A 15,043-nucleotide genomic window follows, 5' to 3' on the forward strand; every position below is an offset into this window, starting at 1 on the left:
GAACGCGCTCGCGGCTTCCCGAGTAAAGACTACGAATGGTCAGTAATCCAGAGAACAGCAGAAGGCAGGCAGTATGACTGTAATGGAGGCTCTGCCTCACCTGTAGCTGTTCCCTCAGCGCGGCTTGCTCTTCAGAAAATTTCTCTTCCAGCTCCTTCTTCTCCTGTATAAACAAATGATGTCTATTTAGCACAAAAATGTAGATAGGTAACCCTTGTTTTGTGTCAAACTAAAAAAGCAGTGATACATTGGTAGTACTTCCAGCATCGAAACAACAGCAGTATTTTTGAAGACATACTTCAGCCTTGCCTTATTTGAACGACTTCATCATTCATCCATCCTAGAATGGCAGTAACAGCACAGCACAATCACTGCTAGCATAAATACAGTAGTGTTTGGATGCAAGCTACTGGCAAGGACTTGTATTCTCCTGCCTCCACCGCACTCCTCTAATACAGGAGTATTTAAACGTTCGCTTTTGTCAAAATAAGAACGCTATCTGCCAGGCAGGCCTAACGCATGAAGTCAAAATATTCAAGCCTACGCTGCAAATGAAACTGAATCTAACACAAGACAAGACCACACATGCCTGTGCCACAGCCCACTACACTCTCTACTGCGCCAAGAAAGAGATACTATTTTTCTGCCTGTCCAAAAACAGGACACACTTTACCTTCTCCAGCTGATCCACTGCCTCCTGGTTCTGCTGTTTCTGTGGAAGAAAATTGATGCACCAGTATCAAGAGAAAAGATTCTCATACATCTGAAACACATTTTCACTTCAACAAAGTAGGATACATGCCCAATTCATGCAAACAGAATTTCCACTGCCCTTTCTGTAGAGGACTAGGAAGTTCACCTTAGCTATTAAAAATAAGAGATCTGGAGCTGCCCTCACTAACGTACTTTATATGCCAGGCATGTTTTTCATCGCTCAGTAGATTGCCACAGTTGTTCTCCAACACCGCTGCTGAAACCCCGCCATGTCTACATCTGAGCATCTACCACCTTCAGTTAAACTCGCATCCCCACATCTGTGCAACTGATCACAGTAATCCTGGTGTATTGGGATGACTGCCAGAAATGCTGGGTTTTTTTTAAAAACACCACCAATAAAAAAAAACCCACAACCAAAAAACCCAGACAAAAACGTAGTCTTTTCCTTTAACTGAGACCTCAGACCTTTATTCCGCTGAAGAACTGGCCTTAAGTCATGCAGAGCCGCACTTGTGTTGGCAGACTTCTGCAGGAGGTGGTATGAGAGAGCTGAAGCCAGATACAAAGAAAAGGGGTAATTCTGTCCTAGCCCATTTCCATCTTAGCGGTGAAGTATTTGGAGATTTGTTGTCCGTAGGTAATGCACCTTTAGATAGGAGGTGAAGGAGACAAAGGTGGCAGCTGCCTACCCAGGCTGCCACACAACTGTGCTGCTGTGTTTGCTATTTGCTTCTTGGCTCCCTGACAGCTTCTTCACAGATGCCTCGTAACTAACTACATAAGCAGGAGGACTTTTTTGCCTTCCCAAAAAACAAGCATTGTCCAAGCTCTTTCTTTACTACTACTACTACTTCAATGCATTTTGAAAGATGACTACAGACGGAAGAGTGATGAGCGAGAGGTTTTCATTCTAGCAATGCCCATGCACAACATAACCAGCAAAAGCAAAGGCAAGACCACAAATGCAGCAAAGGCCCTACACAGTTGCAGGCAAGCATAAAAGCAGGCACACAAGGAGAATCTTGGGTGGGCAATGCACTATGCCAAGTTCCTCTGCAGCCCAGCTAAGACACAAAAAGAAACAGAATGGAACAAAAATAACCCAAACCCCAAAACCAAACAACAAGGGGGGGTCACGGGGTACACCGGGAAATGCTGAACTTTGCAAAAAGTGTACTTTTACAGAGGAACACAATGGGGAAAAGCATTTCACACAAGAAAGGCTCTTGTCAGACTGAAACAAGTCCACTTGGCTGCATTTCTTGCAGCGTTAAAGCTGAAGGCTCAAAAGCAGCAGCGGGAATCCATGCAGGTCACAGGACAAAGCAGTTCACTCATCGTGCCAAGAGAAGCTGAGGATATGATCAGAAACCAGCCCCAGACCCTCTCAGAGACCTACTGCTCCCACTCTGCCGATATCGTTAGACCAGCAGCACCACCTGCAGAAACAGGTTTTCACACTGCTGCCAGCACCAGAGTTCTGTGTTTCAAGGATTCGGACCAGGCGCAGAAATAGCTGTTTTATCAGGATGCTTATCATCCAGGGAAAGCCTGATGAGATCAACAGAGCACACTTAAATGGAAACGACAAAACTCTGTTTCTTGTTCCTCAGTTGAGCCAATACATTCACCAGCGGCCTTAGACTTTGAGCCCCTTAACAGGTTTTCCGTGCAGCTCATTTTGTTCCCTACAGAGTGCTGTGTAAGCAGCCTTCCTTGTGGCACTAGGAGAGAACCCATAACTTTGCAGACACCCAAAGAGCTTGGAGGAGCAGCAAGCACCATGTCAGACTGGTTGGTTGGATTGTTTCTTACCAGTTCCTCTATCTGTGTAACAAACTGCTTGTTCGTTAAGATTGCTGGAACCCAGGGCTACTGCCAGCTCCTGGTAACGTGTCTGATGGGCACATGCAGACAGGAGAAAAAGGAAGGAGCCGAAGAGGAGGAGGGGAGGAAAAAAGCAGTACTTAAAAAGGACAGAAAAATAAATCCTATCAAACTGTGATAATCAGATTCTCCAAACAAAACAAAAATCTACCGTTTCAACAAAAGCAGCTGAGACATCAACATATTTTATCCATTCTGCCAAGGCTTCATTTTGACGTAAAAGTGACTCAGAAATAAGAACGGACGTTGCACGGAAGCCAGATTATCCCCAGTCCCCAAACTGGAAACACCTCCGATACCTGCCTCCCACTGTTGATCACAACTACCCGATGATAGCACAAGACAACACTAGACAGCAATGAACGAGAACTGTGCATTCAATTAGGTCTCGCTAACACTGCTGAAAGCAGAGTCCCAGTCAGTTACCAACAGTAGCAAATAAGAAAGGCGGGGGGTGGGGTGGTGCGGGGCAAAGATTGAGAACAACCTACTTCCATTTCCTTAATACTTGTGGAAGAAACACCACTTTCTCCATTCACATATGATGTAGACTACAAGCAAAGCAGTCAAGTCAGCCAGTTTTATTCCCCAAGGCAACAAGTCACTACTACGTAAGAAGTGACTACCCTAATAACACTCCTTATAGCACCTTTCACTCCAAATTACCACACACAGAAAACATACTTTTCTGGGTAAGGACAGATGCAGACTCCCTCTGCCACAAGCTAATGTGAATGATGCAGGTTGATTTCCGATTCTTTTCCACTAAATCAAGAATACATCTTTCCATGAATACATGCTGTCCATTCATCCCACTCAGCTTTTCTTCCTACTGCTGAAAGTTTGCGTTCTAAACCAGGATTTTTTTGCTTCTCAATGCTTAAATATCATACTGTTTAGTAGGATGACTGCAGACACCTCTGAGATTGAAGAGTGTTTTCTTGAGCTGACTGCTTAAAGCTCCACATCAAATATCAAGAGAATTAATAGGACAATTGGATCAAAACGAGGCCGTACCTGAGAAACCAGGCCATTGAGTTGTTCAGACAACTGGCGGAGACTTTCTGTTGATGATAAAGACCTGGGAACAAAAGAAGACCTTCTGATGACAATTTCTCCCAGAGAACTGCCCCAATCAGAACAGCACTGGGGAGGTATAAAGCCTTGATTTGTTGGGATCCTGTTGCAAAGCTGTTTGATAAACACACACAGACACTCACCTGTTCTCATCCAAAGCATTTTTATGATCCTCAGCTTCATGAATCTGTGGATTGAAACACAAAAACTTACAAGCCTGTAAAAGAAGATGGGAGTCACATTGGTGAATGTTGTCACTAAGACTTGATTACATCTGGGCTCAGATTCCACAGTAGCAGTAATTACTGTTTCCCAGAGAAACATGAGCTTAAAACCACCACCTCAGTCCTGGCTTACACATAATTTCTGAGCGCTGTGAGCCCAGGTTTCCTGGAATGGAGAAACACTAAACGGTACAGGCTTTATGTGTGCTGTTACTATTTACCAGCATAATCAACACTTCGCTTTGCTGGAAAAAAACTGAACTGAATCTTTAAGTACCGAAAGGAAACACAGATTGATCTAACTGGAGACCTGTCTTATTAAGGGTACTCCCTGCTAACAGGAGAGAAAGGGAAAGAAAACAGCTCTGGAAAATGCAGGGGCACGTGCATGCTAGTGCTCTCTCTGCTCTCACAGAACATGACTAGATGCAGAGTGGAGAATGTAGTGTTTTTAACTGGAGAAAATCTGAACTAGTCGTCTCATATTTATGAAGATCATCTTTCTCAAAAAAACCATGCTATCACAAACCAATATTCAATGATTCAATAACAATAGTCATGATAATTCACAAACCTGTGTCAGCTGCACGCTCCCAGGAGCGGACAGAACAGAACGACAATTAGGTAGACTGTCGCTGTTCGATAGCACAGGGACATTGGGAGCAAGCTGTTCAGCGCTACGAGTGGCAACATCACTGTCAAAGTATGCCTGTCACAAAACACATCGCAGGAATTACAGCCTTCATGCAAAATGAACAAACGCACGTCAAGACGTCACCTTGTGATCTGCCTGTGAAAACTAGATGTAAACAATCAATCATGTAAAAACATGTGGAAGGGAACCTGTGTTCTCCCCAGAGCAAACAGGTGACTGCGTCAACCCACAAACAAACACTGTCCCAGACCTGTGCCCTCTCAGAGCCAGTCTGAAGAACCAGCGTCCCATCATCAAACTCCCTGCTTTAACATGGGGCAGTAACGTCACCCAACTCTTCAAGTTCACACTCTAGATTAATGGCAAAGGACACACCAAGAAGCGAGCGAGGGCCAAGCCAGATGGTGGCCACTCTGCTCTGAAAAGCGCTACCTTCAGGACGTATCTGGGGAAAACAGAGGTCGCTGGATGCAGATTACGACAGAAAAGAACAGGTCAGTGACTACCTGAAAACTGGTAGGTTTTTGAGTCAAACTCAAACGCTCCCTGTAAATCTTGGTGAAATGTGCGGCACGCTATGAACCACAAGTTTAGAAGGAGGACATTTACCAACAGGCCAAACTCAGCGTGGCTGGGAGCAGGTGCCAGTGGCCCTCATGGAGCTATGAATCCCATGACTAGAAGGAACTAAACAGAAAAGGGCCAAAAACCTGTTTCTGGGCAGCAATGCAAGTTCTCATCCAGCCTTCGTGGGAGGACGAACAGCATCTGATGACACCTCTACCCACAGTGAACCCGACAACTTCATTTATCTTGTACAGCATCAGAGAGCCATGAAGACCCAGAGCAGTGCTCTAGCGTTTCATGGCAATTTATTTCATCATCCAGCTCTGCTAAGCCATAATTTAAAACCACTACAAAACAAACGAGATAATCGTTTTCAACATTCAACCCCCCAATGTATCACAGCTCTTTGCAATGCCACCTGCAAGGGTTCCCTCCTACTTCAGTCACTTCCTTCTTGGCACTTCACAGGGAACCAGAAATCTCTCTCTTGGCATTCCCCGTCTACCTGCTCAGCACTTTTCTCGTGAATCAAGCAGCAAGAATACGGTAATGGTGAAGACATCTTAGGAAAGCAATAAAGTGGAAGACTGCAGAGGGAAACAAACAGAATTTTCTCCGTTTCTTTTTCGCAGGACAGATACTTGTGCTCTCAAGGAAAAACGTATGTTAGGTGCTCCTAGGAAGGTCAGGAATTCCCTTACTTCTTCCAGCTACAGGTCACCTCACCCTTATTGGTTCAAACACTCCTCAATATGAAACATCAGATGGACAAGAGGAATGCCTTCACCAGTACATGTCAAAAATGTTTCCTTCATTTCTTCTGGTCCCGACATTCTGTTTGCTTAATGCTTCAAGATGCAAAAAACAGTAATGTGCCTTAACCACAAGACCTTCCTTCTTCCTCCACCATCAGTTTTGAAATAAATTTAAAAAAAACCCAACAACTCAATAAACTATTTGAACAGCTGGATTTTTTGGAATCAGAGAGAATTAGGAACAAGACACTTCTCAGGAAATTATGCATCGTGAGGTTCTAATAACATAGCAAAAAAAAGTAATTCTGCTCAGCTTGGCACGCCATGCTTGATCCATTTGCTTTCGCACACGGAGTCCCATTTTGCTGGGCTTTCTGCGTTTCACAGCCAAGAAAGCTGAAGTGGCTGAGATGGGAAGGGTCTGCCTCGCATTAAAGACACCAATGGCAGCAGAAGCTCATGCCAACAATCAGCTTTTCTGCCCTATTAGCATCAAGTGAGCTTCTGAACAGCATTTTCCTGACGCAGGATTTGTACAAGACGGCAACTGGAAAAAGAAACCTTTCATGCCATATTGCAATTCACGATCAGTTTTCAAATGATTTCTGAAACCCCAGACACAACAGTCCACATAACAGCCAATCAGATCAAAATGTATCTCTCCGTGCTAAGAAAACGAGAGCGGGGAGAAAACTGGGAAAACAAGAAGAACAGAATTCTCCTTTTTCAGAACAGGACTAAAAGTGCAGACCCAGGTAGGCCTTCACCGCAAGACCAAATGCCAGCTCAGCAACAGCACTGGACCACCCATCTTCACCTCACCCTCCAGTGTGAAACCAGCCTCTTTCTCTGTGGTCTAACTTAAAATGAGCTTACGAGCATTCACTGAAAATAATCCCCGTGACACGAGCAAAACTCCAGTCAAAATACATGCTTTCTGATGCTAGGCAGGCACACCCAGCACCCTCAGAGCTAACGGTATGTCACGTCACTCGGGTTCTACCGGTACGCAACCTACACGTACAAGCTCCAGCTGGAGGGACTTTCAGCTTTTCACCCTGTCTGCTGGACAGAACGGCTGCTGTATTATCACACAAAAAAAGGAGAAAAGGAATACAAAGGCAAACCAGAGTGAACTCCATTCCGTCTTGCAGGTTTCACTGCATCTAACTGGTACCCCTGGTGATTACTATAGTTACGCTTATTGATAAAAGACGCACGGATATGTAGTAAATAGGAGTTACTTTACGACAACTGAACTGAAACAATGGTAGGAAAATAAGCTACCAAAATGATGCAAGTGGAACGAAAATCAGAGCTTTGCTACAGCAACAGTGGAAGACAATTCTGGGCTACCAAATGTGACTTCCCTGAGCTTCTATCACAATTTGGTCAAGCCTTACATTTAAATAAACTGCCTGAAAAGAATTTTTTTTAAAAGGCTGGGGTTTTATGTTTGTGCCTGAACACGTTTCTATTGCTTATTGGCATAGTTCCCGCCCTTTCCTCTTCAGAAGCCTGGCAACATGAAGACGCTAAAGCCTGTAAACGCTTGACTCAAAGGATCTGACTTCCTGCCCAAACCTATTTAAACCCAGTACTGGAACTTGCCAGACTGTACATCCCCTGCGCAAGTTTCATCGCCTGCTGTAAAACGGGTTGGCAGGAATAACTAGACAGCTTCCTCAGGGCAGCTGCTTGCCTGGAGATCAGCAGAGTCATGCCCTTCCGAAACAAGGCCCTAGGAAATACAGCAACGACACGCACAGCGGGAGAAATACAGACTAAGAAAACACTGCCTCTCCCTACTGCAGTTGTCCTCAGCAGCTCAGTTAGTTTATCGCCTCACCCCACATTCCTCCTTTTCCTCAAAGCTCAGCTGTCTCGAGGAAGAGGTTTTGACAAGGTTCACTTTTTCACACGTTCAGTTCGACACAACCCAGAAGGGCGCAAGCACTTTACGAGCAATGGAAACGCATGCTAACAACTAGCTCCATGTTAATAAGAACAGCAACAGAACTCAAGCAACTGACAGCGGGTATGTCAGGACAAGGCTCCACCCAAGAAATCGAGGTCAGTGTAAACAGAACCTGAAGCATGCAGTAGGGAGAGCGAGTCACTGCGAGGGACACGAGCACTGCCTCACCTTCCCCCTGTCCAATGAGGGTATGGCTACCCCATTGGAGCGCTTCAGGTCCGACACCGGCACCTTCAGAATGTTCTGAATCTGAAGGAGGTGAAAGAAAAGGGGGAACGGCTCAGAAAAGGACAGAGAGAAAGTGTCGATCAAAGGGAGCCAAAGAAACCGGCATCCTCCGGCTGGCCAGGAGCACGCAGCTCAAAGCAGCAGCTCTGGGCACACCCAGGGCTGCGTGACAGCACCGCATGATCCCACACGGCTTTGGCACGTACCCTGAGCTCTAGTGTGCACCTTCCAGCAGCGGTAGCTGCTAACTATTGTGGCACGCTTCGCGTGCTGGCGATACAGGCAGCTGCGCCAGTCATCTATTACACCCGCATAACCATTTCCCGGCTCTAGTCACGTTGTTCAGAAAACCAGAGAACAAGGAGGTAGCAAATGAGCTGGGACAAAGACCGAGGCACTCACATTCTCTGGAGGCTGCTGGTCATCGCCCGTGGGTGTCTCGGGCCGACAGTCATCTTTAGTTTTGCGTTTTTTCTTAGTTCCTGCAGCTGCTCCAGGGCTATTTTTCTGCTGATACTCCTTCAGCTGTGAAAAATAATAATAATAATCTGTAATCCAAACAGAATATGCCTTCTGTGAGAACGACGTCAACCCCCCAGCCCCAACTCCACTGGGCAAAAAGACCAAGCGTAAGGACAAGAGAAATGCTCTTCAATGAGTTTGTCACCCGGGGGGAAGAAAAATAAAAATCAAAACACGTCCAAAAAAAAGGCTAAAGTAAGATCTAATGTGACGAGTTTACGACAAGAGGCTCAGAGCTGCAAACGTTCCACTTCTGCATACAGCTAAGAGTTTTTGGGAAACGACTTGATACTCCATCCTGCAACTAAAAGGAGATGAAAAGAAGTATCTTGGGGTGGGGTTTTTTTAGCGTTATAACTAAGAGCATTGAGGAAAAATGAATAAAGGGCAATTAAATCTGAACATTAAGTGAAACATCAACACCTGACAGTAAGATCTCCCACTCTGTGAAAGACTTTGAGAAGGAAAAGTACAACCCTTACAGACAAATGCCATGTTAATACAAGCAGCGTAGTCACTGTGAACTAAGGGCAGAAGCAACCTACAACGGATTTTTCAATCACACCCACTTCACCCCGGAAAAGCTAGTCTGATAAGCCGTTCGCTTGATTTCGGCTAGGTCTTCCGAGCCGAATCGTTCGTGCTCCAGCAGGGTGAAGCCCCCAGCCAAGCAAGCCCCAGGCAGTTCGGTCAACTGCCCCTTTCCCCAGCCCGCAGCCCGGGCCGCGCCTCGGCCTCCAGGTGGGGAAAGAAGGACCCATTATTGGCAGAATTCCAAAATGGAAGCCCGAACCGCTCCGGGACACTTTCCCCTACCTAGGACTTTCACATACGCCGCTGCGGCGGCCGGCCGGGGAGAAAATCAAGGTGGGGAAATCAGTAAAATGAGACCAAAAAACCCAAAAAAGGGTGTGGGGGACGTCGGGGGGGGGGGGGGGAACCGCCAAACCGAACCCGGCAGACCCCCAGCACCACCGGCCCAGCCCGCCCCGGCCCCCGCCGCCCCTCACCTTCTCCTCGCCCGCCACCCGCCTGCTCTGCTCGCTGCCGCCCGCCACGCCTGCCCCGCGTCTGCGCCGCCTTAGCTTCGCCCACCAGCGGCAGCAGCCAGGGCCCGCCCAGCCTGCGCTGCCGCCCTGGAGGCCCGGCCCATCGCCGGGCTCCGCCTCATCGCCGGGCTCCGCCCGCTCCGGCAGGGCGCCGGGCTGTGGCTCATGGCCGGGCTCTACCGGCCGGGGCTCGTGGCCGGGCTGCAGCCCATCTCCGTGCCCCGCCGGGCCCGGCAGCTCAGCTTTTCCCTCGTTCACTTGAGGAGCACGTGCCACCTTGCAGTGCCTGCTCCCCATGTTGGAGCCCGCACCACCCGCTGCTCGGGTGACAGCCCGCACCGCCCGCTGCTCGGGTGACAGCCCGCACCGCCCGCTGCTCGGGTGACAGCCCGCACCGCCCGCTGCTCGGGTGACAGCCCGCACTGCCCGCTGCTCGGGTGACACCTGGCTGCCCGGCGTGCCCCACCCAGAGCTCACCTGCAGCTTCCCGGCGACGTTTGTTCCCCAGCGCTGACGGCACAGTGGGCCCTGTCGCTGGGAAACTCCACTTCCCAGCGTGCCCCGCGGCGCGGGCCTAGGAGGTAGGAGCCGTGTCCCAGCTCCCCGCCCCCGCCGCGGGCCGTGCCTGCGCTGAGGCGGCGCAGCCCGGCCCCTGACGCGGCGCCGCTCTGCTCTGCCAGGGCCTCCGGTGGCGGCCGGCGGAGCGCCGCGGCCGGCTTCAGGTCCCCGGTGAGGCCCTGCGCGGCCTGGGGGGAGCGGGCCCTGCTCCAGGGCTGCCCCGGCCGCCGTCTGTGGCCTGCCCCGTCGGCACGGCACGGCACGGCACGGCCGGGGGTGTGTTTTCTTGGGGGGGAGCTGCCGGCCTCGCCCCCCGGCGCTGCCTCCTCCTGGCAGCGCCTCTGAACACCGAAGTGGTGGGGTTTACGTTTTTATTTTCACCTGACGCTGTAAATCTACAAAATGCCGAAGAATATGATGGGGGGCGGGCTAACGTTACAGAAACCCATCAATATTTTACCTGAGCTCCCCCCCTCCCTGCCCAGGAGACGCGCTTTTCCTTTTTTTTCTCCTCTTTTATCCACTTTTATCCACTGACACATCAGCGTATTTTCTGATTAGTGCCCCCCAGCACTGCAGCATCTTCCCCTGGGCAGAGGTGGCGTGAAATGTGTTCTCTCTGCTCTACAGATTCCCCCCTCCCGCGTCCTGCCAACCTAATGGAACCAGCCAAGAAGCCCTGCAGTATGAAATCAAAGAGCTGAAACAGAAAGACCTTGCTCTAGACCAGGAAACTGCACAATTATTGTCTGAGTATGTCCTTGGCGAGCTCAGTGTCCGCTGTGATGCCTCAATTATTTTTGTTTAAAAAAGAAAAATGGTCTAGGGCTAGAGCTAAAAGCCATCCTCCTAGGCCACCGTTTTTATCATGGTGTTGTGCAACACTGGTTACAGCGTTGTCTTGATTTATGCGACCCGTTAAGAGAGAACTCTTTCCACTTTATTTGGTAAAGCAAACCCAGGTTTTACTAGGAGCTCGGATAGGAGGATTTTAACTTTACCCCAGGTGTTGCTGAGGCAATTACCTGCAAACTGGGAATGAATGATGCTATGACACATCATGCTACCAGAAGGCCTTGCTCATGTGAGAATTAAAACTGAGATTGTGGCTTGTATGACCTGCCCGGTTTAGCCCCAGATAAAACCGTTTCCTTGTTTGTTCCATCCTGATCAAGGGTTTATTTCTTTCCTGTCTGAAGCGAGTGGGTTAAACGTTGGTGTTCAAGAAGCAGAGGTGTTTCCCAGGCAAGCAAAGGGCCTGGAAAGAGGCGGGTGCCGCTTACAGGGTAGCGCAACTGCTTTACTGTGGTTTCTTATGACCTACTGTGGCAGCTGCTTATTAGCAGCTCTTTTGAGATAAAGTTGCTGCTTGGTTTTTAAAGAGAGGGTATCTCTGTGGGTTATTTGTTGCAAAGGAGTGTTATTTTCTAAGGTCACGTGTAGTACAGAGAATGGAAATGGCAGAGCAACAAAGGCTGTTCCCAAAGCTTTTTTGCTTTACCACCTTACATTTTTTTTTCACTAGCTACAGATTAGAGATATAGATATAAATTGAGCTCACCACAGCCTATTCCTGTTTCTACTTGATTCTGAGAATTCAGGTGGGTTGGGGTTTTTTTGTAAGTCGATGTGGCAAAAAAAAACCAACTCAAAATGAGGGTCTACTCATTTGTAGCTTTCGTGTTGATGACTTGCAGCAACTGTACTTGCTGCCTTCGGATTCTGCTTTAGATAGTGCCAGGCTTGAGCGTCTCAAATCTCCTTGCTGTGCTCGGTCGGTCAGTAGGGGCAACACTCGCTGTGCGGCATTTTTGACCTTTTCTGCTTTTATTGCTACAGAGGCTACAGCCTGGAGGAATTGGAGCAGCGCATTTCTCTGCTCCATGAGTACAATGATATTAAAGATGCTGGACAGACGCTGCTGGGCAAACTGGGTAAGGAAGGGGAAAACTGTTGATGAACAACTCAGTCAATGTTTTCATGTAGACAGAGAGAGAGAAGGTACTATGCCATGAAGGCAGAGCTTGTTTTAAAGATTCTTGAATTCTAGGGCTTTCATTGCCCAGCCACCTGTGCAGGCACAAACACTTCTGTCGTTATTTTCACAGGATGTGTTTAGAACTGAACATGCGAAAGAATTGTCGTTTACTGCTATTTTAGTCTGTGTTATGTACGGCCAAAATGTGTTAAGTCTTACTAATTTTTGTCAGTTTTGCACTTCATATACTTTAAAAAAGTGTTGAGACAAGCAGAGAGCACAGCTGCAAAACCTTAGGTTGGTTCCTTAGCTATAGGAGGTTCTGTGAGATAGTTAGGGGCTACTGGGAGGAAAACACAACTTTTCTGACTGGTCTGATACTTCTGTAATGAAAATAGCGGTCTTTCTTTTCTAGCTGTTATCCGAGGGGTTACTACAAAGCAGCTCTACCCTGAATACGATCTGGAGCTTAGCGACTAGTATTGAACCTGAAGACTGCCCCGTCCTGCAAAAATGACACTGGGCCGTGACGTTTTGGTGTGGTATTGGTTCAGAGCTGACAGAAGGTGGCCTCAGAAGCGTGTGTGTAGAATTGCAACAGCGTGTGGATTAGCTGCCTTATTTCTGAGAAGCTTTACAACGCGAAAGCTGTTGAATCTGTCAACTGTGTCCTGCTTGTGGGAAAGGGATGTAGGACTTTGGATAATTTTGTCTCCTGTCTGATGGGACAGTATTTTATTTTTTTTTTTTTCGTTTCTTGGAAAGGCCGTAATTCAGGTTGATGTGAAGACTCTTCCCGTGGAGACCTTGCTTCTCTCCAACATCCAGGGGCTGTTTGGTTACTGAATAATAGAGGAAGCGAGGGCATGCAAACGTGCAATGTAATAGCTGCTTTGAAAGAAAAGAAAAAACCCTCGGAAGCAGCAAGGGAAGAAGGCTGAAGTTGTGGTGGCTTGGGGGTTGGTTTTGTTTTATGATCACATCTGGGTGAGTCTGGGTATTCTGCATTTTTGTACTTAACTGCTCGGGTAGCTAGAGGTTCTGTATCATTTCTGTGGTAAATGGCAAAAGGTGAAGTTGTATTGAACTGTCCTGTCTGAATAAAGCAGCTGTCGCATTTCTCAGTAATTCGCTTATTTAAGAGCCTATAAAACAGTGCATGAACCTGGGAGCAAATTCTTAACCTCTATTCTGAGACAACTGTAACATCTATTAGTCAAATGTTTTCTGAGGACTCTCAATGGTGACGGTGTGGCAGCGCTACCCGGTAAGGGGTAGGTGCCGAATTGCCTTGACTGCTACAGAGGCTACAGCCTGGAGGAACTGGAGCAGCACATTTCGTTTTTGCGGCTAAAAAAGGAACAGTCAAAAGTAAGGAAGAAGCGAGTGGTGCGGCAGAGCGGTAATAAGGGAAGCAGTAGCGATGATGAAAATGATATCGGCAGACGGATTACAGAGGAGTGGAGGAGAGTGCACTTGGAAAGCATGAAAGAGGGAGCGCACGCGTTTCCCGTGATATTACAAGATAGACACCCAGGCCAATATCAGGCATTTCACTGGGAAATGATTAAGGAGCTACGGAAAACTTGTCATGCAAAACGCACTATATTCTCCTTTTACACAGACTTTATTAGAGAACGTGATGATGGGTCCGCAGCTAGTGACTCTGCTAGAATGGATCCGTGACAAAGTGCTGGACTTTCCACCTGATGGCACCTGGAAAATTCCTGCCTGGCAAGCGGTCAGCAGGCGATTGTGTGATGCTGCCGTGGAGGAGGACTCCGTGGCAGGCATGTGTTTAGCGCCTTGGTGGCAAATTCTGACTTCTCTTTGCCAAGTGTGGGCTAATTCGACTAACAGCGCTAAACCGGGGGAGGCTGTAAATCCCCCCGACAGCGCGGCTCTTCTCAACACACCGTCAGCGATGGCGATTCCGTCCACACCTCCTCTGCCCCCAAAGCTCCTGTCACTGATTGCAGCGACCCTCACAGCACAGGACCGAGCGCGGGAACAGGACAACTCAGACAATGATTCCATTGACACCGATAAACCTTTTGACTCAGGTCCTATAGATCCGGAAGAGGAGCTAGACCTTTTTCCTCCTCCCCCTGATGCACTGGCTGTATTTTCGGGGAGGGTGAAAGGGGGTCTGAGGGATCGGTGGCAGGAATGCAGGCGGGAAGCGCTTAAGCGAGGGCATTTGGGAGGCGCTATGGCACGTTCACTATTTTGTCAGCCAAATCAACCTGCAGAGTGGCAGCCTGTGCAATACGAGGCTGTTAAAGCCGTGCGGGAAGGGGGGAATTCATAGTACATTTGCTATTCCCTTCTTGAAGCGATGGCAGAGCCTTATACACTCACACCACGTGATTATTGGAAGTCATCGCTTTGTGTTGTACGCACGCCGACGCAGTGCATGATGTGGTTATCTGATTTTTGCGAGCTATGTGTAGTGGCCTCGATTGAAAAGCTTAATCGGGGAATTGCTGTGAACTGTGAGCCGTTGGCTGGAGAAAATAATTGTGCTGACCGATCCTGTGACTCAGGCAAGGTATCCCAGGGACAGCTATTTGCAGATGGAGGAGATGGCTATGAAGGCAGTCCGGATAGGGGCATATGGGAGTCTGGGCGAGCCTCTAGTGCGTCGTTCGCCACGGTCTTGCAGGGTCCTAGAGAGTCATAGACTAACTTTATTGATCGGCTTCAGAATATTTTGCAACAAGTCGAGCATGAGGAAGCTCAAGGGTTGCTTTCAAAACAACTAGCTGTGATAATGCCAATGAAAATTGCAAATGGGCATCGCAGCCCTTGCACAGTCGCAACCCCAACACGTGTCAAATGGTTATAA

At 48.2% G+C, this 15,043-nt stretch overlaps 2 protein-coding genes and 2 long non-coding RNA genes across 11 annotated transcripts in view; 1 reads left to right on the forward strand and 3 right to left on the reverse strand.

The window, feature by feature from the left end:
* Positions 1-15,043, reverse strand: part of GOLGA2 (golgin A2) — a 124,269-nt gene that overhangs the window by 71,015 nt on the left and 38,211 nt on the right. For all 8 annotated transcript variants that reach the window (XM_037401087.1, XM_037401090.1, XM_037401086.1 and 5 more), the window contains one exon: positions 674-712. In XM_037401087.1, coding sequence (XP_037256984.1) covers positions 674-712 — 39 coding nt within the window. The remainder of the gene's footprint in view (positions 1-673; positions 713-15,043) is intronic.
* On the reverse strand, positions 906-3,607 carry LOC119154076. Its single transcript, XR_005106321.1, has 2 exons — positions 3,289-3,607; positions 906-2,614 (listed from the first exon to the last, which is right to left on the reverse strand). It is a non-coding gene; the product is annotated as an uncharacterized LOC119154076 (long non-coding RNA).
* LOC119154074 lies at positions 8,490-9,680 on the reverse strand. The gene is made up of 2 exons (XR_005106319.1): positions 9,621-9,680; positions 8,490-8,613 (listed from the first exon to the last, which is right to left on the reverse strand). It is a non-coding gene; the product is annotated as an uncharacterized LOC119154074 (long non-coding RNA).
* On the forward strand, positions 10,825-13,323 carry LOC119154071 (DNA repair protein SWI5 homolog; the record flags this gene model as incomplete). The annotated part of the gene is made up of 3 exons (XM_037401250.1): positions 10,825-10,970; positions 12,057-12,151; positions 12,611-13,323. Coding segments are annotated over 3 exons (306 nt in total), but the record flags the coding sequence as incomplete, so codon positions are not given.

The sequence above is a fragment of the Falco rusticolus genome, chromosome 9 (assembly GCF_015220075.1).
Source record: "Falco rusticolus isolate bFalRus1 chromosome 9, bFalRus1.pri, whole genome shotgun sequence".
NCBI classification, from domain to species: Eukaryota; Metazoa; Chordata; class Aves; order Falconiformes; family Falconidae; genus Falco; species Falco rusticolus.